The sequence below is a fragment of the Candoia aspera genome, chromosome 8, assembly GCF_035149785.1.
Source record: "Candoia aspera isolate rCanAsp1 chromosome 8, rCanAsp1.hap2, whole genome shotgun sequence".
Taxonomy (NCBI): Eukaryota; Metazoa; Chordata; class Lepidosauria; order Squamata; family Boidae; genus Candoia; species Candoia aspera.
Genome location: NC_086160.1, coordinates 7,528,494 through 7,555,651, shown reverse-complemented (window position 1 = coordinate 7,555,651; position 27,158 = coordinate 7,528,494). Strand labels below are relative to the sequence as shown.

The 27,158-nt window shown below is 38.4% G+C and overlaps 1 protein-coding gene across 6 annotated transcripts in view; it reads right to left on the bottom strand.

The window, feature by feature from the left end:
- The window catches only part of TBC1D19 (TBC1 domain family member 19), a 92,939-nt gene that overhangs the window by 25,303 nt on the left and 40,478 nt on the right, over positions 1 to 27,158 (bottom strand). For all 6 annotated transcript variants that reach the window (XR_010068397.1, XM_063309935.1, XM_063309933.1 and 3 more), the window contains 3 exons: positions 23,887 to 23,999; positions 11,569 to 11,643; positions 8,325 to 8,387 (listed from right to left, as the gene is read on the bottom strand). Coding sequence is in view for 5 of the 6 variants with exons in the window: in XM_063309935.1 (XP_063166005.1) it covers positions 8,325 to 8,387; positions 11,569 to 11,643; positions 23,887 to 23,999 (251 nt within the window). In the remaining variant the exon portion in view is untranslated. The remainder of the gene's footprint in view (positions 1 to 8,324; positions 8,388 to 11,568; positions 11,644 to 23,886; positions 24,000 to 27,158) is intronic.

The following is a 27,158-nucleotide window of genomic DNA, read 5'->3' as shown; positions in this document are numbered from 1 at the left end:
CATCTCAGGAGGCTTACTGTCACTCTCTTGCCAAAAGCTTTTCCTGAGTTTTATTCAAACAATATGACTAAATGCTACTCCTCTGGATATTATTCGTATTGATTCACCAACAAGCTCTACCATAATATTTATCCTCCCCACCTCGGGATTCTGAACTGTATTTAATTATTTACCCTAACAGAGAGGAGCTGGCATGCCATTGCTCACCATGCTCCATCCCTTCTCCTATTTCTCTGTGTTTCTATTTTCATTCTGGCTTGTTATACAGGAAAACTAATTTAACTGTTATACAAAGTGATAAATAAGCATTTTGGCAGTGTAGAGACTTGCTATTCAGAATTCTAGCTATGTCTTTTTTCAAGACTCCCCCTTCTTCCCTCCCTGCCCCATCCACTCCAGCAGTGAGTGAATATTCCACAATCAATTAGCACATTCAGTTCTCCTTTGGTTCTTTGTGAGCTTTTCTCTGGTAAGAATTGTCTCCAAATTTCTTTATACTTATTGGTGGTATTTGTGCTATCTTCATTCTAATGTGTGGGATCAACAGTAACGGATTAATTTACTTTGGGCCAAGATGCACCAGGGATATACATTCTACTAGGTAATTTTTCATGAATACAGGGCTGCTATAAATTAAGATAAAAATACATGGCAGATTACATCATAGTTTGCCTCATAGCTTGTCCTTTGAATCATCATCCTCTTGGCTATTATGGCATACTAGATCTAGTCTTCAGCAGCTGGGGGCGTTATGAGGTTCCCATTTCATTGACAGAATCAGTAGTTAAATCCCTATTAAAAACTAGATTCCTTTTTTACAGATAAGTATCATCCAGTATCTAACGCATTACAGTGAATGGTGGATACAAAATCCAGGTGATCTTAGATGAGACATCTAGAAAGAAACTGCTGTGATGCAGATTGTTACTGGAGAAAGCTACTGATCTACACTGAAGTGTAAATGTTCAGTGTTCAATAGGTTCACTTTCCCCTTTGAAAAACCAAGAATACAACTTGGGAATTCTCATGGACCGGACTGAGCAGCTGTGCCTGTGGGTTTAGCGGGCAGAGCTGACAATGCGGCAATTTTTTTCCAGCTCAGGCAGGTTTTCCTGAAGCCCAGGAACGTTCTCCAGGTAAAGGAGAACATCTGCAATCATCCCATCTGTCCTCCAGATGGCTGCTTGCACCCAGAAGATCGCAAACAATGTTTCACATTCGATTGGTAAGAGCTAGCTGGGAGGCAGGGCTGTCATTTTCCAAGCCGCGCTGTAGCCTTAAAGGGACACTAAGACCGGCCACCCCATTTTTAAATCAATAAATTTATGTTTTTTAAAAAAATGTGCGTAACCTAAGAGAGGCTTTCTACAGCAAGGTGAAGCTGGGTCTCTTGGTGCTTATCGCTACTTTTGGGATTACTTTTTTAAAAAAAAAATCTTTTAAGTTTTGGATTTCGTTTTCCTTCCAAATATAAAAGAGGATAGAGACTAAACAATTGTCTTCCTGTTACTATTTTTTGTATTAAATTTGAAGATATTAACATTTTCCTACACATTGAATTGGCTGATTTGAACCTTCAGCAAGCAAAAAGTGAAACTGACTTTCTGGTGGAATGCCATGAAATAGAAGGGGTCATTATGTATGGGAGGTTTTTTTGAATGGAAGCTGGAATTTTTGAGGGGGGAAGTTGGGCTGTTTGATTTTTTCAAGAGAAAAGCTCTGTGCACATTGTGGGGATATGTAAATGCTCTGGTTTATTTTCAAATGGGATAAAGGTTAACAAATGTTTATCTGGATTGCTTTAAGGGTTTGACAGACGTTTGCTTTTAAGGATTTGGAGTAAGATTATTAGGGTATAAATGTTTATTTGGATGGTTTTAAGGATTTGATTTAAGGCTACTGTTTTGAGTTGTTTTTGTTTTTTGGGTTTATTAAGATTATTAAAACCGTTGTACTACGAAGTATAATGGCAGACATTTATGTGTTTTTTTAGTTTGATTTTTATTATAATAGACAGAAATGTATAGAATAGTAGTAGGAAGGGAATAACTAAATAAGTGTTATCTTTTGGGGGGAAGTTGTTTAGGAGGTCTATATGATTTTTTTCATATTTTAATATAAGGGGGGAGTAACTGTACTTAGTGATTTTTATAATGTGCTAAAGTGGAATGATTTATAGAAATAATGTGGTTTTGATTTAAAATAGAGTAAGAGATTGATTATGGAAATTTTTGTACATCCTTGCTGTTAAAAGTCAGAAGTCACAACTTTCTGTAATTTTGAAAAAAAAAAATTCTCTTGTGTTTTCACACCTTTTTAGTTATTTTTTCCTTTTTGTATTTTGTTTTTTCGTAGCTTTTATCCTTGTCTTGAAAGTTAATAAAATTCATTTTTTAAAAAAAGGAATTCTCAAGGACCCTGTGCTGTCTATGAAAGTGCAGGTGATACCCATTATCAGGAGTACTTTCTATGGGAGTGTCCCCACCAGGGCTGCAACTAGTGGGGGGCAACTGGGGCATGTGCCCCGGGCGCCACGTTGGTAGGGTGACAAAATGAGCGCCGGGGGTGCCAAAATGGGCACAGAATCCATGTTTGCCCCAGGTGACACAGACCCTAGTTGCGGCCCTGGTCCCCACTTGCACATATGCACAGACATGCCTTGGCAACTTCTTTTCTTCTCTGTCCTTGTCTCATTTCCAACCCTGGGAGCAAGTTAGGCAATGCCTGAGGTATAGAATTAGCCCCCTTAAGCTTTTGCAAGCATTCCCCCTTCCCCTCTGGTCTCTGAGAACTGTCCTCTGGGGCCATTCTGTTTTGGGCAATGGGAAAATCCAGTTCCTTCAAACTGTTTGCCTGTCAGGTCTCAGAGATGATCCACAGCGTGAAGATTTGGGCCAGCTCTAAGCAGCAACCGATCTGTGCTGAGGACAGGAGGGAGCTACCCAGTGAAATTGGAGAGAACTGGCTATCTTTCTGCCACCACGCACAACCTCTCTCAGCGCCCATCACATATTACACGAACAGTAACTGACAGGAATAGGAGTTGACTCAGCTGCTTCTCTTCCATTTCACCATACAACACCCAACACACACATCAGCTATTTTAGAACATGGGATTATTGTTTTTTTTTAAGTGTTCAGAGAGCTGATAGCCACTATGGAGGAGTGAAGAGGGAGAAAGCTCTCCCACTGCCATTTGCCTATGCCTGTCAATTCTTTGGGCTACCTCACTCCATCTCCTGCCATCTCTCCCTGCAGGGTAGATGATCCTCAGGCTATGAGAGGTGACAAGTAAATGGGGGAGGGGCTCTTTCAAAGCCTGTGGACCTCCACTCCTATAGCATAATTGGTCCTTGGGACTGGAGACCTCTCACCCTTACCTGCCACCTCTCTCCACCTGAGCAGCTAATCCACAGGCTGGAAGAAGTAAAAAAGAGATTTGGGAGGTGCGTTATGATAGATAGTTAAACCAGTGGTTGTCCAAGCAGATGGTATGAAGACATAGACCAGACTCAACTAAAATTGCAGTATACGCAAATGGAAACATTCTGTCCTCTTAGTGTATATCCAAACTGCTATCAATATATCCAAATTAGTCACCATAAATAGTCCCACAGCAATTAACGTCTGACGACATATCCTTATCACTCGGAAGCAAAATTTGGCAATTAGGTAGGTAACTTTAGGATTTCTGTCTGCTCTAAAGTACCTTGGATAAAATGTCTCTGGTCAACCGGGCAATTTTTTCAGAAATGGTTGATGTAGCTTTTTATTCTGAGGCCCGAATAAAATACAGAATGCAAAAAAGAATGTTCCACATTCAATTTTGCCTGAACCACATGGTCATTAATTCTATAATAATGAGAATTTACTGAATCTACCCTCCAAAACTGTTGAGGGGAAAAAATTAAAGTAAGCTCACAAAAAGGTCCACTGAGAGTTTTAATAGGCAAGAGAATAAGAGATATTTTGCTGCTGTGATTTGCCTTTAAACATCACTAAGTGGCCAACAGATCTTCATATTTTGGCTTGGCTCATCAATCCGTTCCCTAATAATTCCTTTGGCTGATGTTAGCAAAAACCAAGGTGGCAAGCCACTAGAACTCAGTTTACATAGAATGTTCACCTACTATTTAGGTCTCTAACTATTCCTTGTGATTAGTAAAACAGCCCGTTTGGGGCTAGACTTACCCAGATGAACAGAATCCATGTCCAAACTCTGGCCACTATTCTGAGCAGCCTTGCTCCAACCTCAGGACTGCATCTGGCACCCTCCACAGGGTTAGACACTTCCTAATGAGTTTAGGAAGCCAGAAGCTGGACTTTTCACAGGGAACAAAACTGGAATTGAGTCCCAGTTGAGCCCCACATAGTATTTGTGCAGCTGATTTTGCACTGAGTAATTTAATTGCAGCTGGGGCAAAGTATCCACCCGTCTCTGGCAAAATCTTAAGAGAGCAGCTGCACTCTTCCTTCCCAGCCCATAAAATCTAACCCTATGCTTCCAGAAGTAAGGACCAAGATATATAAGCACTTAATTTGCTCATTTGTTTGATTACCAATGTGGCAATTATGAGTTTAGATACAGTTAAACAATACTGTAACTTCTGGTTTTCGGTGATTTAAGCTCCAAAGCTGGACCAGAGTGAGAAAACTGCAGAAACATCTGCATGACGTGGAACTGACAGCAATTGATCTGCCATCTTCAGGGCATCTTAAGTCTAGCCTTGTAGACATTCGTCCAGAGAGTTTTCATAAATATTAAACAAGAAGGGGACCAGGATGCATCCTTGCCTCACTCCATTTGAAGCTGGAACTGAGTCCAAAAATTGTCGTACGCTTCCACATCTGACCCTGAGATTGTTTTGATACAGTTTAGACACTAATAACAGCAACTGTCGATAGTGGAATTTTCGAGCTAAAAGGGTTCTGGTGATCAAACCAAAGACCACTTTTAAATCAACAATGGCTACTGTATTGCTGTACCAGTAGCTGCCACAGAATCAAACCATAATCAACTGTAGTTCTGTCTTCCTGAAAACCAGCCTACTCATCTTTTAAAACATGCGTATGTTCCATCCAATTACAGAGCTGCTGGAATACATGCCTTGCACATAACTTCATGCTTATATTCAGAATACTTATGGTCCTGCTAGTTTTTTTATCTTTTTTGAAATGGAGCAACTATTACAACACTCTGATCTACTAGGATATGCACTGTATTGTCATCATAGGTAAACAGAAATGACAAGAACCAGGGCCCATCAACTATCAAAAGACCTAATTAATTCTGCTGAGTAGAATCATTACCAGGGGCTTTCCCCTACTTTATCTGGTTGATTAGCTGCTTTGCTTCAGCAACTGTCAGTGAGGGTCAGCAATGCAGGTCATTTATTGACAAATCCAAGATGGGGATGTCTCTAGATCTGGTGGACTGTATCAGAAGTGTGATCTCCATGCATCTAGTAGTACTACCAGGTCTATGGTACCTAGATGGCTTGTCTATGGTAATTTATGAAGAATCACCAGAAAATTAAGGAGTCATTAGCTTCAGAGCCTGTATCAGTGATGCCATGGAACTGCTGCTGCCAACCTTTTCCTCTTACTCAAAAGGCATTTATATTATTTGATTTCCATCATAGCCCTACTCGAGCTGTCTGAAGGATTTCTTTTATGACAGATGAATGCATTAATCAGGCCTTTTTTTTTTTTTACTATTGCAAATGCTTGGTCAAACCATCTCTTATTAAAATCCTCCCGCTGGGCCCCTTGGGATTTTTATTAATGGGGTATGGCTGTATGGCTCTGTACCAAATTGTCATATAACATCAAGTCATGACAGCCTTGCAATTTTTCAGGAGACCAGAACATAAGGAATTAGTTAAAGCTGAATTATACCAGTCATCTATTTGACTGATTTCTAAACCTTTGAAGCCTAGCTGTCCGTCAAAATGATTAATAAGCACAGCAATGCTGTGATTGGCAGAAAGGTCTCCCACTGATTGGTGACACTGATAAGGGATAGAAGGCAATCTTTCCTGAACAGGAAATTGGGACACTGTCCTCTGGCTGTAAATTGAGGCAATGGGGATAAGCAATGAGTATGTCAACTTAGTAGACTGGTGGATATCATTCTGAGATTGAAAATATATTTATTTTTATTTCTCTGAGATGCAGGGAAGAGCCCTATATCAAGACTTGCTACAGCCATCTTTTTCTGTTGATATCAAAATGATTTTGAAGTTGCATTTGGTGTTGAGTGCAGTTATCCCTTCCCTTGCAAGGATTACTGAGTTGCCCTGCTATCAAGCCCTAGGATCATTTTATCTGAAGGCCCACCTACAAATATACAATGCTGTCCAGACTTTAATATTAAGTCACAGAGACCCATTCTGAGCTGGCAGGCAGAAGAGAAACAGCTATTTCTACACTGACCTCATCTCTGTAGAATGCCCTAGCATGGCATATGTGCAAAAGTTCATCCTGGTGTCTTACAGCTTGGATGATGCAGCCTTCTTTTATTTAAATAAACAGATGTTCGTTTTTTGGTTTATTACTGTTATGACTGTAGGTTTAGTTAAGATAGCATTTTCAATATCACAGCTGTTTTGCAAACTTTCTTGAAAGGCAATTAGAAAATACTTTAATGATAATTTAGAAAGCATTAGTTTTTTCCCTGTACTTTATTCTCAGAATACACAGAATACCCTGTCAACTAGGAAAAGGAACACTTAAGCTTGTTTGATGCAACTACAAAGAAAAAAAATATAAGAACCCCTCTAACAGCTTTGACTAACTGAGTTGAAAGTACCATGAAAATGAGATGCTAACCCCATGACATTTATACTGACAGTGTAATCAAATGTACATTAGCAAATTTGCAAATGTAATAAGGTTTCATTAAAGAGATTTAAAAGAAGCAACATAGACAATTCCACACACACTTGACAGCTTCCTTTTAGTAGAAACAAAGGTAATAAATTATGGATGCATAAATTATGGGTGTCATCCCAAGGGTCATGGTGGTAAACTATATAATATAAATATTAGACAAGGTCAGTTCTCTAAGACTGGGCGCAACAAATATTGCTGGTTCCTTTAAACAGTCATCTCTAAATGTTTAAAACTTTTATTTCTTTCTTGATGTCCTTCCCAGAACTCCTCAGAGATCCAAATTTCTCATTACTGTCACCTTTCCTTCCAAACCCAAGGCTACTGCCCATTAAACTCCACTGCAAACAAAAACAAATCCTTAGCATACAGTAACTGTAACTATAACTCTTCACGTTCTGCCCTCCACCCCCCCCCCCATGTTACCCTTATAATGCCCCTCCTTCTTTTTCTGTTATGTCTCATTCACAAAAATTTAGCCAGCAGGTACCTTGAGAGAGATGTCAACCACACAACTGTGTTTGTCCCAGAACCCTCCCAGATCACACAGTTGAAATTCACCCCTGTGGTTTTCCCCTGGAATTTGGCTTTGAACTACAGTTTTAGCACTGCTAACTTGTTTTTGTTTTTCCACTGACTGAACACTCTAGAGGAAGGGTTTTTTTTAATTCTTCAAACGTTTTTTATCTATCTATCTATCTATCTATCTATCTATCTATCTATCTATCTATCTATATTTGTCCCCACTCATCTCTTCCCGTCGGGGGACTCTGGGCGGTTTACAACAATCGATTAAATTCAATAACCATAAAACAGACAGAATAAAATACAATGCTAAATAATATAAATAAAGGTAAAAATAAAGAATCCAGGTGGTGATATAAGGTTTTTCCTTATTTTTCCCACCAGCCCATCGTATTTCAGCATCATGCTGACACCCACTATGATATGGTTGTCCTACTCAATAAGGAATGAATATCAATATGCAAAAATCAAATACACAAAGTAAACTTTTCACTTTCCTGCTGATAAATAGCATTTTTGAAACTGATTTTTCAAGGGATTCAACAACAGTTTGAAGAAACTTATGAACTTATCCAATAGATATATTATCTTTAGCTTTGTTCACTCAGAACTGTCTATGGTTACCGTTAACAATCCACAGGCACTACTGAATGTTTTCTTATTATACAATGATTAATAAATAGTCACTTGGGACTGTAAGCAAATTCTACACAGAATTACTTGAAAGTAAGCCCCACAGAACATAATGGAATTTACTCTTGAGTAGATATACACAGCAGTGCACTCTTAACCTACTTAGAACAGCTGGGTTGCATTACAAGTTTTATTTGGCTTACAAAGTACACAGAACAAACACCGTATGTCCCTTCTTCCAGTGATGTATCATTGCTATACCAATAATTACTTACCTGATATAAATAATCCTCAAACACAAAGTAATAGTCATCATTGCTGGCTGTCAGTTTCACATCCTGAAATCAAAAACCATAACTGTTTGAAGCTAAGCAACATCTTTTCCACCCAGGCATCTCCCACAGTGTACAACATACAACAAGGCACAATACTACTGTAATGCTGCAGCATTAATGACTGCTCTTTTCATATATCAAGCTCAATCTCTTATCAACTTCTAATTTTCAAACACTGAAAAATTTTATTAGTACAATTATTCTATAATGAAAGAAACCCAGGCACAGATATACTCATGTTTTACTTGATTACATCACTTCTGATTAGTTTTTGTCACGGGAAGTTTTCCCTTGTATCATTTTCTTTCTGTTTTTAGTGGGAGAGGAATTATTGTCTTAGAAATAACAACACTGAAATTGTATTGCCTACCTATCACAGACTCAGGATAGCTGCCAAAGTTCTGCAGCAGAAAAATTAGTTGCAGGTACAAATTATGATTCTTGTAGCAAAAGTTCTGCTATATTCATGGAATGCTGAGGAAATTTTGGATACTTAATACCTGTGCTTGAACTTTCCTAACCCCCAAAATTTACCATGCAAGCACACATTTCTAAACAAAAGCTACTTTCTGCTTCTTCACAGCCAAGACATATTTAGTTGAATACAAAAATGGACCTTGCATAGTCAAGCTGATGGCTATCCTCTGCCATCAAAAGAAAAGAGCTTAATAGCTAAGAAGTCACTAAGGATGCATGAAGGATATTGTAGAGGAATGCAGAGGGAGAGTTGATGAAGGAATTCATTAGCAGAACGGTTAAGAGATAATAAAAGAGAATGTAAACGACAACACAGTCCTGGTAAAAGGAGAAAGCATGAGAAAGAGAATCAAAATAATATTGTCTTAATTCTGTATGGTATAAGAGGGACAGAAAAAAACTCTGGCAGGCTTTCAAGATTCTGTTATCATACACTGCAACATCAAAGGAGAGTCCCAGTAGGTCTTGTGGTGTCTGTTTCCTGACCTGGCATACCTTGAAGGGCTGGTATGTCCTTCCTATCATACCAGTACATGGAAAATTCATAAAAGAATTCCAAGAAAACAATCAAATGGATCATCGAACATATCAACCCAGACTCTCACATGAGACACAACTGACCAGGGTCAAATTATCCCACTGCAGGCACATTATGCGAAGACCCAGCTCCCTGGAGAAGGCTCTAATGCTGGGAAAGGCGGAAGGAAAAAGAAGAAAAGGATGACCAGCAGTAAGTGGTTGGACTGAGTTATAGTGCCGATGGATGCACCTGAAAGACCAGATTAGGGACAGATCATCATGGAGAAAATCTATCTATGCCATTCACAATGGCACATGATCAGTCCACAAAATAACAATGGCATGTAATAAGAATGACTTATCTAAATGTGCAAATCTTTAGTTCATTTAAGCTACTGGAAAAAGCACACTGGTCATACACTAACGCAAAATACAGAATCTATACACTAAGACAGGTTCTTCCTGAGGATGTATCACCAGAATTAGACTAAAACAGAGGGATTCAGAAAAATGTATCGTCTGCCCAAACATAACATTCAACAAGATGCTACAGAGCCAAGAATACTCTCCTGCAACTAAAAGGAGAGCAGAGACTCATTCTCCCACAACACTCATCAAAATCAAATAAATAGGTAAGTCTCCCAGAGTTAGTTGGAGTCAATCAAACAAACAAGGCAACAGACTGCTAACAACAAATTTAGGGTTTGCACAAGAATGCACTTACTGGAATGCCTTGGCATAGCTATAGTTTTCCTCTTATAAAAGGAAAACAGAGATCTGAATCAGGATTCTTGCAAAGGGACTACAGTGTGTTTCTGTCAGGCAGGTAGGGTGACACGGTAGACAGTACTACTAATCTAGTATGAAGACTGGGTCCTTCTCTGCCTGGCTATACCAAATTCCAAAGAATAATACAGAAGGACAGGAGAAGAACAGAAAGACATCTTGTGAGCCACCCAGAGTTGTGTTTTACAAGATGGAAACCCATATAATAAACAAGCAAACAAACAAATAAATCTTTTTTCAGGCTTTTGCACAAATGCTTAAACTGTTCTTACAGAGAACCATCTCAGCTCCATGATCAGTTTTATTCCCCTTTCTATACTATTTCCACTCTATAAACTCTTTTACAGATAAAGCAAGCACTAACGTATTAACATTATTTGCCAGTTTCAAAATATTAATCTGGGGTCCCCAAAAAGTTAAAAACGTAACAGCCTAAACAAACCAATGTACTTCACAAACTAGGTCACCTTGTTATTGATCTTCAACTCCAGAACATTTATGACTATGTCTTAAAAAGTCCCAGTGCAAAACACTGTGGGATCCAACTACTGATGTTCCTCAAATGTCCATATATTCCTAGTTTTTATTATTTAACTAGTTAACAGTCCAAAATAAGACTTTTTTTTTTCAGGAAATGTAATGGATTCTGATCAAATTTTTGAAAGTCTGAGACTATAATTGGCCAGACTGAGATATTCCACATTCCAAAGGACTCTAAACAGGTAGAGAATGGGATTTCCTTTTGCACAAGTCATGCTGATTCTGGTTCATCTCTTAGTAGTAAAGGTAAAGGTTTCTCTTGACATTAAGTCCAGTCGTGTCCGACTCTAGGGGGCGGTGCTCATCTCCGTTTCAAAGCCGAAGAGCTGGCGTTTGTCTGTAGACACTTCCGTGGTCATGTGGCCAGCATGACAGTCACAGAACGCCGTTACCTGCCCGCCGAAGCGGTACCTATTAATCTACTCACATTTGCATGTTTTCGAACTGCTAAGTTGGCAGGAGCTGGGACTAGCAACAGGAGCTCACCCCGTCATGCGGATTCGAACCGCCGACCTTCCGATCGGCAAGCTCAGCGGTTTAACCTGCAGCACCACCGCATCATCTGTTAGTACCACTACATTAAAACCACATTCAAAAGGTGATCATAGCAGAACCATGCAGAATTCTACTCTTTCCTATTACCCAGAAATTCAAGGCCCTTGGGTTGGTATGCTACCTGCTATCTTGCAGGCAGAACACAATTACTAAGGTAAACCATTATAAAAGGACCACTAATTAAGCACAGGGCTTAATTTTATAACAAACATTCCTGACACTCTTTTTCACTATATAAAGCCTAAAGGCCGAGTACTGTAATGCAGTAATTACTGGCAACAGAAATATGCAAATCAAAATTACTCACTTTATAAATCAGACTGTCCACCAAAAGGTCATAGCTGATCACATTAGACTTCAGTTGTTCATAGTACAAGATATCCTAGAATGAAAAAAATAATAGCAATTATAAGAACAGCAATCAACAAATGATACTGAAAACTGCACAATTTAAAAACCAGCTAGTTTTGCTTAGCTCCATGTTGTATATTTGTCTTAATAAAAAAGTTTTATATTTACCTTTGCTGTGACTTAATTTTATTTATTGCCTGTTTGATTTGGTATATTAGGGTTTTTGTCTGTAATAGTGATGTCAGTGTTTTTAAATATTATTGTTCTAAAGTTCTTATATAACCAACTCTGACTGTTTTTCTGTAGTGGAAAGAAAGAACTGAATTTCTTAAATAAATGAGTTCTAAAAATATAAAATGAAACTAGGCAAATGTTCATCCAGGATATCTAAACACAATCTCAAAAACACTGTTAGATATTTATCATTAAAATAAATATATTTTATACATACCGAAACAATGAATAATAAACATTTTAGAACAAGGAAATGTAAGATTCATTTCCACAAGCATTCACACTCTACCATTCACACAGAAACTGTTATCAAGAGTGTACTTGAAAGATAGTTAATGGGCCTTTGTAGGATGGGATTTTATTTTTTATTATCTATTTTTAAAACAGTGAAGTACAAACAACAATACCAGCTCCAACAACAAAGAAATACAGCAGTGGTTATACAATTAAAAAAACATTGAGGAAGATACGTATCACCCACAGGGGTGAGAAGGGAATTTTTATATGATTAAAAGAAACTAAAAGGAGAACAGAGCAGAAAGGGGGGAAAAGAACTTTTTTTAAAAAAAATCCATATAATATCCACTTAGTATCTATATTGGATGAATTCAATCCTTAAAGTTGTCATTAAATCTAGACTGTATAGAAATGTATTGCTTCATCTTCTCATTTTTAGAAAATAAAGACTTTTCAAAGAAAGACAATAGATTGTAGCCTAAATCCATTCCTTCGTATCAGGAGAATAACTAATGAAGTTCCTACTATGTTTAAGAGTTGGATAGCTATGCCTTCTGAAAACTCTGCATAAGGATCCAACCATTTTATCATTTAAAACAACAATTTTATAATTTAAAACCACACATTATTTGTTTGTGTGTGTTACACATCCAGACATACTTAGCATACCGAGACGACTTTGAGAACAGCTCCATTGTGGCATCCGGACTGACTCGAGGGGAGAAACAGAGGGATGATTTCCACCAGAGAACAGGTAGGAAGAAAGCAAAGCTGCTAGTTCGTCTGGATCAGTTGACAACTAAGGGACTATTGATCATAATATGCATTTGGCTTCTCTGGCTGGTATGAGGTTCAGAGAGTGGATCTTTTCCGCAAAGAGAGGGATCAAGCTCAAAAGAAAATGCTGGGAAATGTGTTCTGGGACTGCCTTTAAAGATATGGAAACTTCAAATGGTACAGAATATGTACATTTTTTCCTATAACAGAAAGAGTAGCTTACGTCTATACTTCAGCAGTTGTTTATTTTCAAAACCAAATTAATGGTGGTGTATAAAGCCCAGATGGATCCAAAACAATATATCCTTTTTTTAGGCCAAGGATCACAATATTGTTAAGATTTTGGGAGAAGTGGTGGGACTTTGGCTACAAAGGATCCTGGATGGAACTGATTGTTTGGATCCCTTTCAGTCAGTATTCAGACTCAGCTGTGGGACTGAAACAGCAATTATCACTCTTGGTGAGTGATTTCCATCAGGGCTTGGATAGGGGGAGTGCAACTCCACTGGCTCTGAATGGGTTACATTCTCCCCAGAAGAGCGTGTTTGCAATTTCGGGGTACTTCTTGAGCCTAAGTTTTACCTAATCAGCAAATTGAAGCTGTGGTCTTCATTTCTGCTCAGCTTTGGCAGTTGCAGCTGAATTTGGAGGTTGTGGGAACCGTTACTCATGCCTTCATTACTTCCATATTGGATAAATGAAATGCATTCTGCCTGCAGTTTTCTTAGCAAAGTTTTTGGAAGAGGTTCGCCACTGCCTTCTTCCTAGGACTGAGAGAGAGCGACTGGCCCAAAGTCACCCAACTGGCTTCACGCCTAAGGTGGGACTAGAACTCGCAGCCTCCTGGTTTCTAGTCTGGTGCTCTTAACCAGTATTTCAAACTTGTTCTCATTTACATAGTTGCAATTAATTAAAATTATCATTTTAGTTTTACTATACCCACTTTATGGGGATCCAGTATCCATGGTATCTCCCTACAACAACCTGAAAGGGGTCATATAAACATTAATGAACCAACGAATAATTTGATAAGCATTTTGAGCAATAAAATGATGCATTTTTCAAGACAACTTAAAGGAAAAAAGAATTTTACAGGCCACTATCAAGTGTACTGGAAGGTAACCATTAACAATGTTTCATTATTAATGGCATGAATGACCTTCTGCACAAGTTGTGAAGAACCATAACCCATTCTTCCCAAACAATTCCAAGGCAGTGATGAGCGGGCGCTTGCCAAGCAAATCCTAGAAATAATAAGATAAGCACACATAGCTATAAACACAGCTCACATAGATCCTTTCAAAAAGACAGAAGCCACAGTTTGAAGTATAAAATTAATGATCTGGTATTCAAATGTCAGGAGACCTCACATATTTTTGTACATGGTCATGGCAAGCAATTCAGCAGAGAGAGAGAAAGCAAGCAAGATAAGAGCTATATGATTCTCCTTTGAAGACAGCACAAGAAAATATGTAGTTACATAGCATACATATTTAATACTGTGTTTGCTACACTTACACTTTTTCCCATAAACACAGTTCGATCTATTTTAGGATTTTAACTGTAATGTTAGGCAACGTAGATTATTTATCAGATGGCAGAATATGCAGCGCATTCAGCTACGCAAGGATAAAGTCATTGCTACTTAGATAAAACAAAAAATGAATCAGACACATTCAGAACGTATAAATAACTCTCTTGTCAAGTATGCAAGGCCCTCTCACAATCACGTAAGAAAACTGGAGACAAGTTATGCTAAGAGCTAGGCTCCTGTTTTTCAAATTCAGTCCATCAATTTATTTATTGTTTTGATCACCGGTCATACCAAATAAGATAAAACCTGCACAAAAGTGGCCCAACATTAGTAAAATAGATTAAAATGTACAAAAATCAGTAGAAACATTAAAACAGTATTATTACAGCAAATAAAATACTAGAAAAGATTAGGAACGTTTGATAAAACATTATCTCTGTTTAGCGGCAGCCTGTGCAAAGCTTGCTAATTTCCACAGCAGTGTTTTTCAAATTAATTTTACATACATTTGAAAGTGAGGTTATTTATTTAATAAACGGCACAGCTACGCAGCCTTTTTCAATCCTTCCTTTGCTGTAGATGAACTAAGATTTCATGCTGGAGGATTAAGACAATGGATATTGCAATACCTACTTAAGATATAACAGAAAAGCATCAAACTTTAAGTATTAAACTGACCACATTGTACTGGTCTATGACTGTAATAAAGAATGAAAAAAAAGAAAAGAAAAGAAAACTGACCACATGGAGAAAGAAGAAAGGCATTTTTAAAATATATTCTCTTTCAGAGCTGGGGACCAGATTTATGCTAATGCTGCTTCGGGTACATTTTCAAAAACGCCTGTGAGATCTTCTCCTGCAGCACAGCATCTTGCTCTAAGAGCATCTCATGAATTAGGTGGACCTTGGACTGTCCAACATCTTGATTTAATAAGCCAAGATGTGCACAAGCCTTTTGCTCACAAGCTCCATCTTGTAACTGACCCTTCCCACACTCCATTTCTGCATTAAAAAAAATCTGGTTATGTGAACATGCAGCAGTTTTTCTTTTTTCTTTTAGATGGATCATTATATTGGTTTTTCCATCATATAACTGAACCAGTTAGGTTCACTGCCATGATTATGAAAGTTGGTAGTCTCCACTGTTTTTCCTCTCTAGACAGAGAGAATTTTGAAATCTTTTATTTAAAATATAAATAACTTTAGTGGATAGCAGATTCCTCATTTATTTGAGCAATAGTTTTCTCTACTGCTCAACAAATGAATAGAGCACAGAGTTTAATAACTGCATTCCCATCTCCTTTACCAAGCTGCTTAAGTATTTAAGGAAGAAGCAAGAAATCTGAATATATCAAACATGTACAACTGAATTCAGATAGATTCTAAAGTGTTTTTAAGTTGCAAATATATTAAAACTACCTTACATGTGATGAAATCATTTGTCTATTTAATCAACCTCTCTCAGAAAAGTCTTTACAAGACATACCAAAGATTTAACTTTGGAAATTCTGAATATAAAAGATACAATCTTCTGTGGAGAATGCCTCCACCATTCTTCAATAGTAATTATTTTGTTTTTCTTTTCCCATAAAGAGCTACTTGCTGATTTTTCTGTTCTTCTATTTGTATCTTTCATTAATTGATACTTCACGTTGTATTTTTTAAATGGGCTGTCCCTCTATTTAATTGGCTGTGCAAATCCTTCAGACAAGACATTGAACACACAGGAGAGCAGCAAAGCTCCTCTTTTTGAATCATTAAAGCAGTCACATCTTTTTCCAGGCTCTTGTACTGCTGAGGAGCTCCTCCTGGCTTGGCTGTCTTTACACACATGCACATCCATGTCTGCTTCTTTTTTTTTCCTAGTGAAGTGGCTGGGCAGATACATACAGAGGGAGACAATGAGAGGAGTTGCCAGAGAAATCATGCAACTGGAAAAAGACATGGCTGCTTTTATGACTTAAAGAGAGATGCTATATTCACCCTCCCATGCATTGGGAAGCATCTTCTCTAAAGAATTTGTATAGTCCTACCATTTAGTTAACAAACACAAAATCACGCAATCATCTTTCTGTGGGGCTTAATATAAAATAAAAGAGGTGCATAAAAGAAACATTTGATGAAAAGTTAAATCTTATGTTTCAACTCTCAAATATTCTTTCATAATGTTTTCTCTTGAAGCAAAGGAATTTCACAACAGTGACTTCAAGGTCACTTTCTCTACAGCATCATGTGGCAACAGAGGGAAAAATGCGTTAGCTTTTTATTTAAATATTTATTGTCTGTTTATCCCTTGAAGGATGCTTCGATTATTAATTTGAAGCTAAAGAAGCAAAGCAGTCATGATGGTAAATAAATTACAGTACAGAATAACAACACAAAGACTTCACAGTGACTAGTCAAACTCATCAGATTTCCAGAAACAATTTTCAAATTACTCATTTCCATGACAAATAGTTGGTTATACAGTGTTTGTTTTCAATCATTTAAAATGCTCCAGGAAATTGAATTACACCAAATCTTTTTAAATTAATTTATATTTCCTTTGCTTGAATTCTATTTTGCCCTGTAATTCCAAAAAATATTGGAGGCATCATTTATTTTATTTATTAGTCCAATTCATATGGCCAGCTATCTATCTAAGAAGCTCTGGCAGCAAAAAATAAATTTAAAAAAAACCCAGACAATGTCAGTAGAATAAAGTAACAACTAAAATTGCATTGAGGCTCAATACAAAAACAAAACCACAAAACCAGCCATGACTTGGAAGGGGTAGGAGAGTGATTGTTATCTGTGAGTTTCTGGTGGCCTTTAGGGGTTTTTTGAGGAAGGTTGTTGAGAGGGTGGTTGGCACTCAGCTTCAGAGGGCTCTGGATGAAGCAGATTATAAGAACCCTTTTCAGTCTGGGTTCAGGCTGAACTACAGTACTGAGATGGCACTGGTCACATTTAGAGATGGCTGGGGCAATCCTCCTGGATCACTCAACGGCTTTTGATACTATCACCCATGGTATCCTTCTGGATAGGCTTCAGAGGATGGGAGCGGGAGGCACTGTTTCGCAGTGGTTTTCCTCCTTTCTCCACAGCTGGTGCCAGTCGGAGGGGGGAGGGCTAGGGTCTCTCTCCTCTCTTTAGCATCTAGATGAAACCACTGGGCAAGGTCATTAGACAGCACGAGGTGTGCTACTATCAATACGCTGATGATACCCAGTTATACTTCTCCACTCCTGGCCTGGCAGGTGATGCTGTTCCAGTGCTAACCAACTGTCTGGAGGCTGTGAGGGTCAGGATGGGAAGGAACCGACTTTGACTCAACCCTGGCAAGACAGAGTGGCTTTCCCCCAGGGTCTGGTAATATGTCATCTTGATTCTGGATGGGGTTGCACTTCCCCAGATTGAGCTGGTGCGCAATTTGGGGGGAGTCCTCCTACACCCGTAGCTCCTTCCTGAGAAGCAGGTGGCAGCCGTGGCCAGGGGGCCCTTGCCCAAATTTATCTTGTGCACCAATTACGCCCTTTCCTAGACTGGGAGGCCCTTCTCATGGTCATTCATGCCTTGGTCACTTCCTGTATGGACCACCGAAATGTGCTTTACATGGGGCAGTCCTTGAAGACCACCCAGAAGCAACAGTTGGTCAAGAATGCAGTGGCTTATGTAGTGCTGGGCGCCTCTAGGTTTGCCCACATTACTCCCATTGGGCAAGCTGCACTGGCTCCCAGTTTCCTTCTGGGTGCAATTCAAGGTGCCACTAATCATCTTTAAAGCCCTACATGGCACATGGCCATGTTATTTGTGGGACCACCTTTCCTTGAGAGTATCAGCCTGTTTTATTTTAGTTCTTGGTTTCAATTTTTATGGTTTTAATGGTTTGTAGTTTTCTTATTGTTGTGAGCTGCCCCAAGTTGTGCTCGAAAATGGATGGCTATACAAATCTTTTACATAAAATAAATAAAATAAATCCCTATGCCTAGGGGAAAAGCCTGGGAAAAAATAAATACAAAATCTATGTTAAAAAAAAAAAATCCCTCTATTTTAAAACTGTCCACCAAACACTTATGCATATTAATACTTTAGAAATTAAATTAAGAACTAAAGCGACTGTGTTCATTTTATGTAAAGATGGAGGCAAAATCCACTTAACTTATAAAAGCTCTAAAAGGTAGTAGCTAAATTCATCTCATAATTGTTTTAAATTCTGGAAGCTTTATAAGAAAATGGTTTCTGTACAATTAGCAATTTTTCCCAGTAATTCTGAAGAAACTGAGGGAGGAAAGACTAAATGATACTAAAGAAAGTTGCCTAATGATACATTACTTTAACTTCCTTACTTTAACACTTCAACTAATCTTATTTCTAAAGTTAGCAATTATTTTCCTGGCTGGTACCACATGGCCAATTTCATTGCCTTTTTAATGAAAGAGAGGATTGTAGAATAGTATTAGTAGCACTGGAATCTGGAGGGTCAGAGCAGGGAGCTTGTCAGCCTATTCCCTTCTCAAAGCAATTCCCTAAGTAGCTGATTTGGGGGCTGTTTACTTGGGAAGCTGAAACAGAAAACCATCACATGAAAGAAGAGGAAATGGAATCCTATGGAAATTCCAGAGTTTTCCCATTTTTCTGGTGACCATCTCCAAAAGGGGAGTTAGAAGGTCCTCATACTTACTCCCCATGTTTGCATATCAATTCATTCAGGGTTACAGTTCAAAAGGGAAAGCTGTTACACTCACATTTATACTTATTCAACTCCTTTTTTTCCAGGACTGAGCACACGGATTCACCCTGGACTGAGGGCTTGTCTGCCTTGGTCCAGATTTGATCTAGGTTTGAGGAACCAAGCTTAGATACCCAGACACAGTATCCAGAGCTGCTTGTCTCTGATAACACACTAGATCACGCACTAGTGCGTTACCTGCTGTCCCACGGTAACACACTAGATCAGATGGAATTGGAAGCTATCCCTGATTAACCTCAGGGATCTAAATAACTGTATAAAAGAAAAAGGAAAATGCATTTGAGCAAAATGCTCAAATGTACGTTTCTCAGCTCAATCCTTCAAAAAATTAATGGGTCTCAACTGAGTCATTCTCAGTCACATGAACAAGTAAGTTTTTATCAAAAAGCAGCTGGCGGGAGGTGAACCTCCCATTTATTTTTGTACTGCTTCATCAATAATATAAAAGCCAAAAGAAGTTCAGAACCTTAAAAAGTTGTACTGAGATTAACAATAGGTTGGGTCCACACTTTCATTTTACATTCATACAATCTCTTTAGCATAGTACTCGTCACTGCTCCAAAGAGCCCGCTAACCCTTCAGAGCAGATTTCCAAGGACCATGGCCATCTCTAGAATATTCTCCTCTTCCACTGCTGGATCAAAATCCTGCCCAGAATAAAGTCCACCCATCTATGGGAGAGCAACAATGGATCCAACTCATTATTTGCAATACAGTCTGCAAAGGCAAACAATTTCCCAATTACTCATTCTGTACTTAGGTGCTTTGTTTTTAAAGTCAGTTGCAATTACTTCTTGAAGTTTCCAAAAGATAAACCATATCCACTCTCAGAAATTGATTTAAACTAGTTCCTTAATTAAGAGAAACGCTAGAGGCCTTGGAGCAGAATGGTATGACAACAAAATGGCTCCTACTAAATTAATGCCCCTAATTAGTCTACAGATTTTAAAACCTGATCTTAAACACTCAATATTGAAGTGCACAAAAGGAACACAGTTTAATAATACTTTAAATGTTTCCTATTTCATAAAACAGATTGCTTGTTTTTTCCCTTTTGATCATACTTTCCGAGTTATGCTCCATGACCATCCATACAAAATACAAATACATTTTTTAAAAAACAGAATTCTCAATACTTAAAGGTACAAAATAGCACTATAACTATACAGTGTAAGCTGAAGAATTCTCCTTAGTCTTATTTTCCTTATTCATTTAGAGCCAAGAATATAATAAACGTCTAAATTGGTGTTTTTTTACCAGGTTAAAATTTGCAGTATCATCAAACAGTTGTACAAGTATAAACTTCCTGAAATGTTGCAGTTTTTTCAGAATGTGTACAATAAGTTTAGAATGTGTGGCTGAAAGTGTCAGAATGTGTACTGGGAAACATATTATAAGTTGAATATGATGTAAATATGCTATTATAAATAAAGAAAAAAACAGAAGATTTCCATATAGAAATACAGAACAGAATACATACTTCAAAGGCACTCTTAAGATGTTTTTGTTTGAATCAATATTTTAGAAAACAACTGTAGTTCAAATAAAATTAACATTTTATTTATCTTTGAGCTATATGCATGGAGGCAACCTACTCCTCATATCAACAGTAGTTTAGCTGCTATATCCCGGATATGAAAAACATAAACTGGAACAAATCTGAAGTAAAATAAATGCACATGAATATTCATACTGTCCCCCCCAAAAGCATCTATCGTTCAGCTTTCAACAAGAAAAACAGTTTTCCCTAAATTTGATTTAGAAGCTCAAAAAGTCATATGTTTGTAAATATAGGGAAGACAGTGAAATATAGAGGGAAGTTAATGAAAATGACATGGATTAATAAAGAAAATGAAGCTCAAATCAACAGCACTGGATCTGGCTTTGCATGATGTGCAAAGCAAGCCACAGTGGTTTGTAAGCTGATTTTGGGATATGAATTCTATCTGAAAACAGCTGCTGTAGATAATTAAATAAATCTTGTTAAAACAAGTCATGGCTTCACATCATCTGTGTGAGCCCAAATGCTGTAATGGCCAGCAAACATGTGGAATGGTGGCACCAACAGCTGCATGCAAAAGTCTAAGTGCTCCCAGTCAAATCTGTATGTTTCAATGAATCCCTAAGCAAACAGAAGCGGCACAATATGGTACAAAGTTAAGCACATTTTTCTGCCCGTTTCAATGCATATTGACGTTTACAGATTCAAAGAAAGAAAATAGTGAATATGGCAGGTGCTAAAGTTTGGACACCCTTTCATTCAGTACCTACTCTGGCACAAATTAACAGCTCTGAAACTTTTCCTGTGGCCAGCTAAGAAACTTGCTATTTTTGTTTTGGGAATACTTTCCCCACCATTCCTTGAAGACTTCTAGCTCAGACATATTCTTCTGTCTACTTGCACGCACTGCACGTCTAATACTTCTCCACAGATTTTCAATTACATTCAAATCTTGGGTCTATGAGACAACTCCAAAATCTCTTATTATTTTTTAAAATAAGTGATCATAACTGATCTGGAGATATGTTTAGATAATCCAATATTATTTCCCGTTCAACAGCTTCACCAACTGTAGGACAAAAGTTTCTAGGACACACTGATACTTATTGGAATGTATTCTTCCTTCCACTCACAAAATACTTCTTGGGCCACTGGCTGCCACACAACGCAAAAGAATCTGGAAGCCACTCCCGTGCTTAATAAGGTGGTGTTCTTCAAATGCTTCACTCTTCCACCCCACCCCCCCAAATGTATCTTGAGCAGTTGTGGCCAAACAGTTCAATTTTTGTTTCATCAATCCAAAGCATTTTGTCCCAAAGTGCTTCAGGCTACCAAGATTTTCACTCTGTACTTTAGATGATGACTTCTGTCATAAGACCATGGAACAGGATTCCTTCTGGCAACTCTTCCACGCAGATCAGTGTCATAAAAGCAGATCACTGTACTGGTAACCATGGACAACTACTCTATTCTCACTTAAGCTCTGCAGCATTTGCATCCATCTGTGGGCTGCGTTTTGCAATTCTGATTAGTCTGAGGGCAGCTCTAGCAGAGATTTTTCTTGGATGTCAAGCTAACATCCCATAGTTCTTTATCATTACTTTTTTTAAAGAATCGTTTTTATTAAAAGATTTTACATATATAATAAAAAGTATATTCAAAGAAAAAGATATAGTAAGTGTGAAAGGGAAGGGAAGGGAAAGGAAGGAAAAAAAGAGACAAAGAAAAAAGGAGATAGAAAAAAAAAAAAGAAAAAATAGAACAGAAAACATGAAAAGAAATAAAAAGAAGTGGCTTCCGATCTTCCTCTTGGCAGTTATACATACAATTCTAATCAAACTTCTCTCTCTGAGATTACATCATAATTGCCTACTTTCTATAACCTATTATTTCTAATCACCAAAACCGTAAGTCACAAAATCATTTTCTTTTTTACACAAAAAGTCCATAAAGGGTTTCCAGTCATTGATGAATGTCAATAATGACCTATCTCTAATCAAACAAGTCAGTTTGGCCATCTCAGCAAGTTCTGTCAACTTCACCAACCATTCCTCCATGGTGGGTAGTGTGCCGAATCTTTCCATCTTTGTGCATATAAGAGTTTCACTGCAGTAATCACATATTGAAATAATTTTCCATGACTCTTTTCTAACGGTGTATCCATCAGTCCTAAAAGGAAAAGGCCTGGCTTCAAAGTATCCCATAGTTAATTTGTAAAATCCCAAAGTTTGCAGAACTATTTTTCAGACAGACTTGGAAATCATCACTTATATAGTTACCTATGTAAATCATCTTTAGTCTCTAAATAAGGATCTAAAGACTGTTTGAGAACTGAACAGAGACTAATTATTTTTCCAGTTTAAGACTTGGTGTACTGCAAATTATTAAGTTAGGCATGTGTGGACATGCAGTGTAATTAAATACCTCATGAATCCATATCGTTTACAGATATATCTGCACAACTGATTTATAGGCTATAGCATCACAGAAATAAATCTGGTAGCACATTTGAGTTCTCCCATTACTTTACAAGCACTGTCGGAATAACTTTAGGATTAAATAACTGTGAAAAATAGAGTAGTACTACTAATATTGCCAGGGTAAGACTAGAAGAATTACGGCTTTCCTAAGGTCCACCCTGACTTTATAACAGTATTATGTTGGAATTCAGCATTTTGCAGTGGGAAATGCTCAGTGTACTGCAGGAGTATAAGATGTATTAAAATAGGCTTTTGAATTACTGATTGTGACCCACCAATAGATATTATTAGCAAAAGGGATAAAATTCTACAGGACAGGGAGCTATTCTTTTTGACATGATTAAACTGAATGCGTTTCGAGAGAGGAACCACCCTAACCCACACTGTATTTATGGTAAAACTGCTTTTCTCTCACCCCATAAGCTCATCCTGAGTTGGGAAGAGCTGCTGCTGTTTCCCTATGCATCACTGCAGAATGGCAGGAAGTTGCCCTTGCTGGTTCTTTAAACACTGGGAACGGTATCAAACAGACAGTCCCTGGAAGTAGCAATCTGCTGCAACTTCGTAAGGATTTGTTGCTGTAAGGGAAGCCCACGAAGTACCAGAAAAGTAACGTTAGAAGTTTGAACAAAAATGTTAAATGAATGCAGATGCCTCCATACGATCTTGCAAAGTCGGACTTCTAGAATGCTCAATTCTGGAACCAAACCATACACACCTCAGCTGTTATGTGTGTATCAAGCAAACATCCATACTTCCAGTCTACTTTTCCTGCTTACCTCTGGTTGGCTAGAAATATTCAGAATCAGTGCCCACAGCTCTGCTCTCAAGGAATTTGGACAGCCTTGTCGCACATACTGTTGAGCTGCTGCGCTGTCCTGCTCCACCAGAACTACAAGAAATTGGACGTTATGAATATAAATTGGCAAAGTACATATACACACACAGATTTCACTTCACAGTACTATATAAAGTGAACCTAAGAGGCAGCTAATATCAAAAATACTATTTGTTTCCACTGGAACTCATTCTTGGTTCAATACACTAGTACCTCTCAACAGTCCTGGCCCTTCAAGAACTGTATTCATTTTACAATCAGGAAGCCAGGCAATCTTCTTCTGTATAATATGGGTTATGGGACTGAGACGACATTGGCCGCACTCTTAGATGACCTCTGGTGGGAGTGAGACGGGGTCAGTGTGACCATCCTCGCTCTTCTTGACCTCTCAGTGGCCTTCGATACCATCGATCATGGTATCCTTCTGGACCGGCTTCGGGAATTGGGGGTGGGCAGCACAGTGATGTGCTGGTTCTCCTCCTTCCTCCAGGGTTGGTTCCAGTCAGTGTTGATGGGGGGGAGAGGTCCAGCCCACGTCCCCTACTTTGTGGGGTACTCAGGGCTCGATTCTCTCACCTGTCGTGTTTAACATCTACATGAAGCCATTGGGGATGGTGATCTGACAGTTTGGGGTGAGATACCATCAATATGCTGATGATACTCAGCTTTATCTCTCTACCCCAGGCCGCCTGAGTGATGCCACGGATGTCCTGACCCAGTGCCTGGAGGCTGTAAGGGCCTGGATCGGGTGCAATGGGCTTTGACTCAACCCAAGCAAGACTGAGTGGCTTTGGGTTTGTGGGCCTTCCGGTGGCAAGGTTTTTCCATCTTTGGTCCTGGATGGGGTTGCACTGCCCCAGACGGATCCAGTGTACAAGCTGGGGGTCCTCGTAGACTCACGGCTCCTGCTCAAAGAGCAGGTGGCAGCTGTGGCTAGGAGAGCCTTTGTACACCTTCGGGTTGTGCACCAGCTGCGCCCATTCCTAGACTGAGAGGCTTTGCTCAGTCACTCATGCCGTGACCTCCTGTCTGGACTACCGTAATGCGGGTCTGCCCTTGAACAGCATTCGGAAGCTTCAGCTGGCGCAGAATGCAGCTCCACCGATAGTAAATGGTGTCAGGTACTCGACACATGTAACACCACTGCTATGTGAGCTGCACTGGTTGCCAGTGTGCTTCTGGGTGCAATTCAAGGTGCTGGTTATCACCTTTAAAGCCCTTCATGGCTTGGGACTGAGTTACCTAAGGGACCATCTTCTCCCAGTTGTTTCTACCCATCCAATTCGATCTGGCAGGCTGGGTATGCTAAGGGTCCCGTCAGCCAGGGAGTGTCAGTTGGCAGGAACTAAAAGGAGTGCCTTCTCTTCCGTAGCGCCTGCCCTCTGGAACATTCTCCCTCCCTCCAGAACTTAGGATGTCCCCGACCCTGTTGGCCTTTTGTAAGGCTGTGAAGACCTGGCTATATGCCCAGTCCTGGGGCCCCAAGCGTGTGAATGGTCCCATTTCTTAGCTATATTAACATCCATACATTGCTTACTTGGCAACCATGTATATTTATTTGTATTGTAATAATTGTAATTGTTTAATTGTTTTATGGTTTTTATCGTTGTAAGCTGCCCAGAGTCACTTGCTGAGATGGGCGGCTATAGAAATTGAATAAATAGATAAATAATATTATACATAATATTTTGTATAATAATTATGTTGTATGTGGTAGAACTCTTCCCTTCTGGCTTTATTTTTATTTTTTTTTAAAAAAAATGGGACATGTACAAAATACATACTTTTTATCACATAACATTTCTGCATCAGCTTGATAGTCTAACAAAAATTACTTTGTTTTAACACAATATTATTGTGTCATACATTGTTGCTAATTAGTTGCTTTCAAACACTTTATAGCCTACTATTCTTGTACCAAATCTGTAATCAATAGGATCCATTCCAGAAGCTTTTTAACTAAAAACATTATTCTTAAACCCTAATGATCAAGTTCCGTATCCTCTTCAGCATTACACATGGAAATAGTCCCAAGAATGTTGCTTAATTCTTCATTTTCCAAAAGCCAAAGGAGATGGGAATCAGCTGTTGTCCTATTTCAGCCCTGTATTTGAAGGGAGAGTTGTGCTATATAAACTTTCTTCTTTTTTCCATACCTGAATGGCTCTTTCATGGTCTCAAAAACTGAACGAGTGAGGTACGAAAGACTATTTACTTTTAGATGTAAGACAGATACCTTCTGATAAAAGCTTAGGCTTTAAAACAATAAATACAGACTGACAGATAGGATCTGTTTTTACATGAGCATAGTTCATAATACTGGCCTTATATAATGTGCTCTCTTCTAATCTTAGAATATAAATGTCCCTAGAATCACGACTATACTTTGCACTGAAGTTCATTCAATTCTTTGTATTTCAAAAAAGGGAAAATTCTTAGTGTGTTAGGAAAAATAAATCTGCTAGTAATTTGAACACTAATATATGATTTGCAGGCATTATTTTCTCTGCTGCTCAAACCTAAACTCAAGAATGGGTAATTATGTGTGTGTGTTTCACATACAACTATAGTGGTTCAAAAATATCAGATCAGAGAATTTGTGTTCTAATTCTAAACAAGTAAACTATCCAGTTCTCCATAATGTCACAGAGAACTTCATTAAATACCTTCCTGAAATCTTCATTGATATATGACATTTATAACATACCCACTACTGACTAAGGAAGTTACCCAATCAGAAAGGTAAAATAAGATTCATCTGGAAAGACGTGCTCTTGACAAATCCAGAATGACCTGGAAATTATGTCATTGTTCCCCAAGTGTTTACAGACTGATCTGCTTACAATCTGTTGTAGAATCTTCCCAGATTTTCATGCTAGACTCATCTGTGATTCCCTCTTTTTCCACCTTGAAATCTATGAAGTGATGACAGTTTGAAAACCACCTACAGTTCTACTCAAAGCATCTCATTTTCTATACAAGGATGGCTAAGATGGGACTTATTTGTTTAAAATATCTGAGAAATGGACATGATAAAAGGGTATAAAAGTATGTGCAGCACAGAAATTTGTATTTGTCTCCCTCCCCCCCAGTCATAATGGTTATCTAGTGTATCTGGAATTACTTCTTCATAGAGAATACCTAAATTCTGGAATTCATATTATACAATGGCTTGGATGATTTTAGAGGGATTAGAATATGAATATGAATATA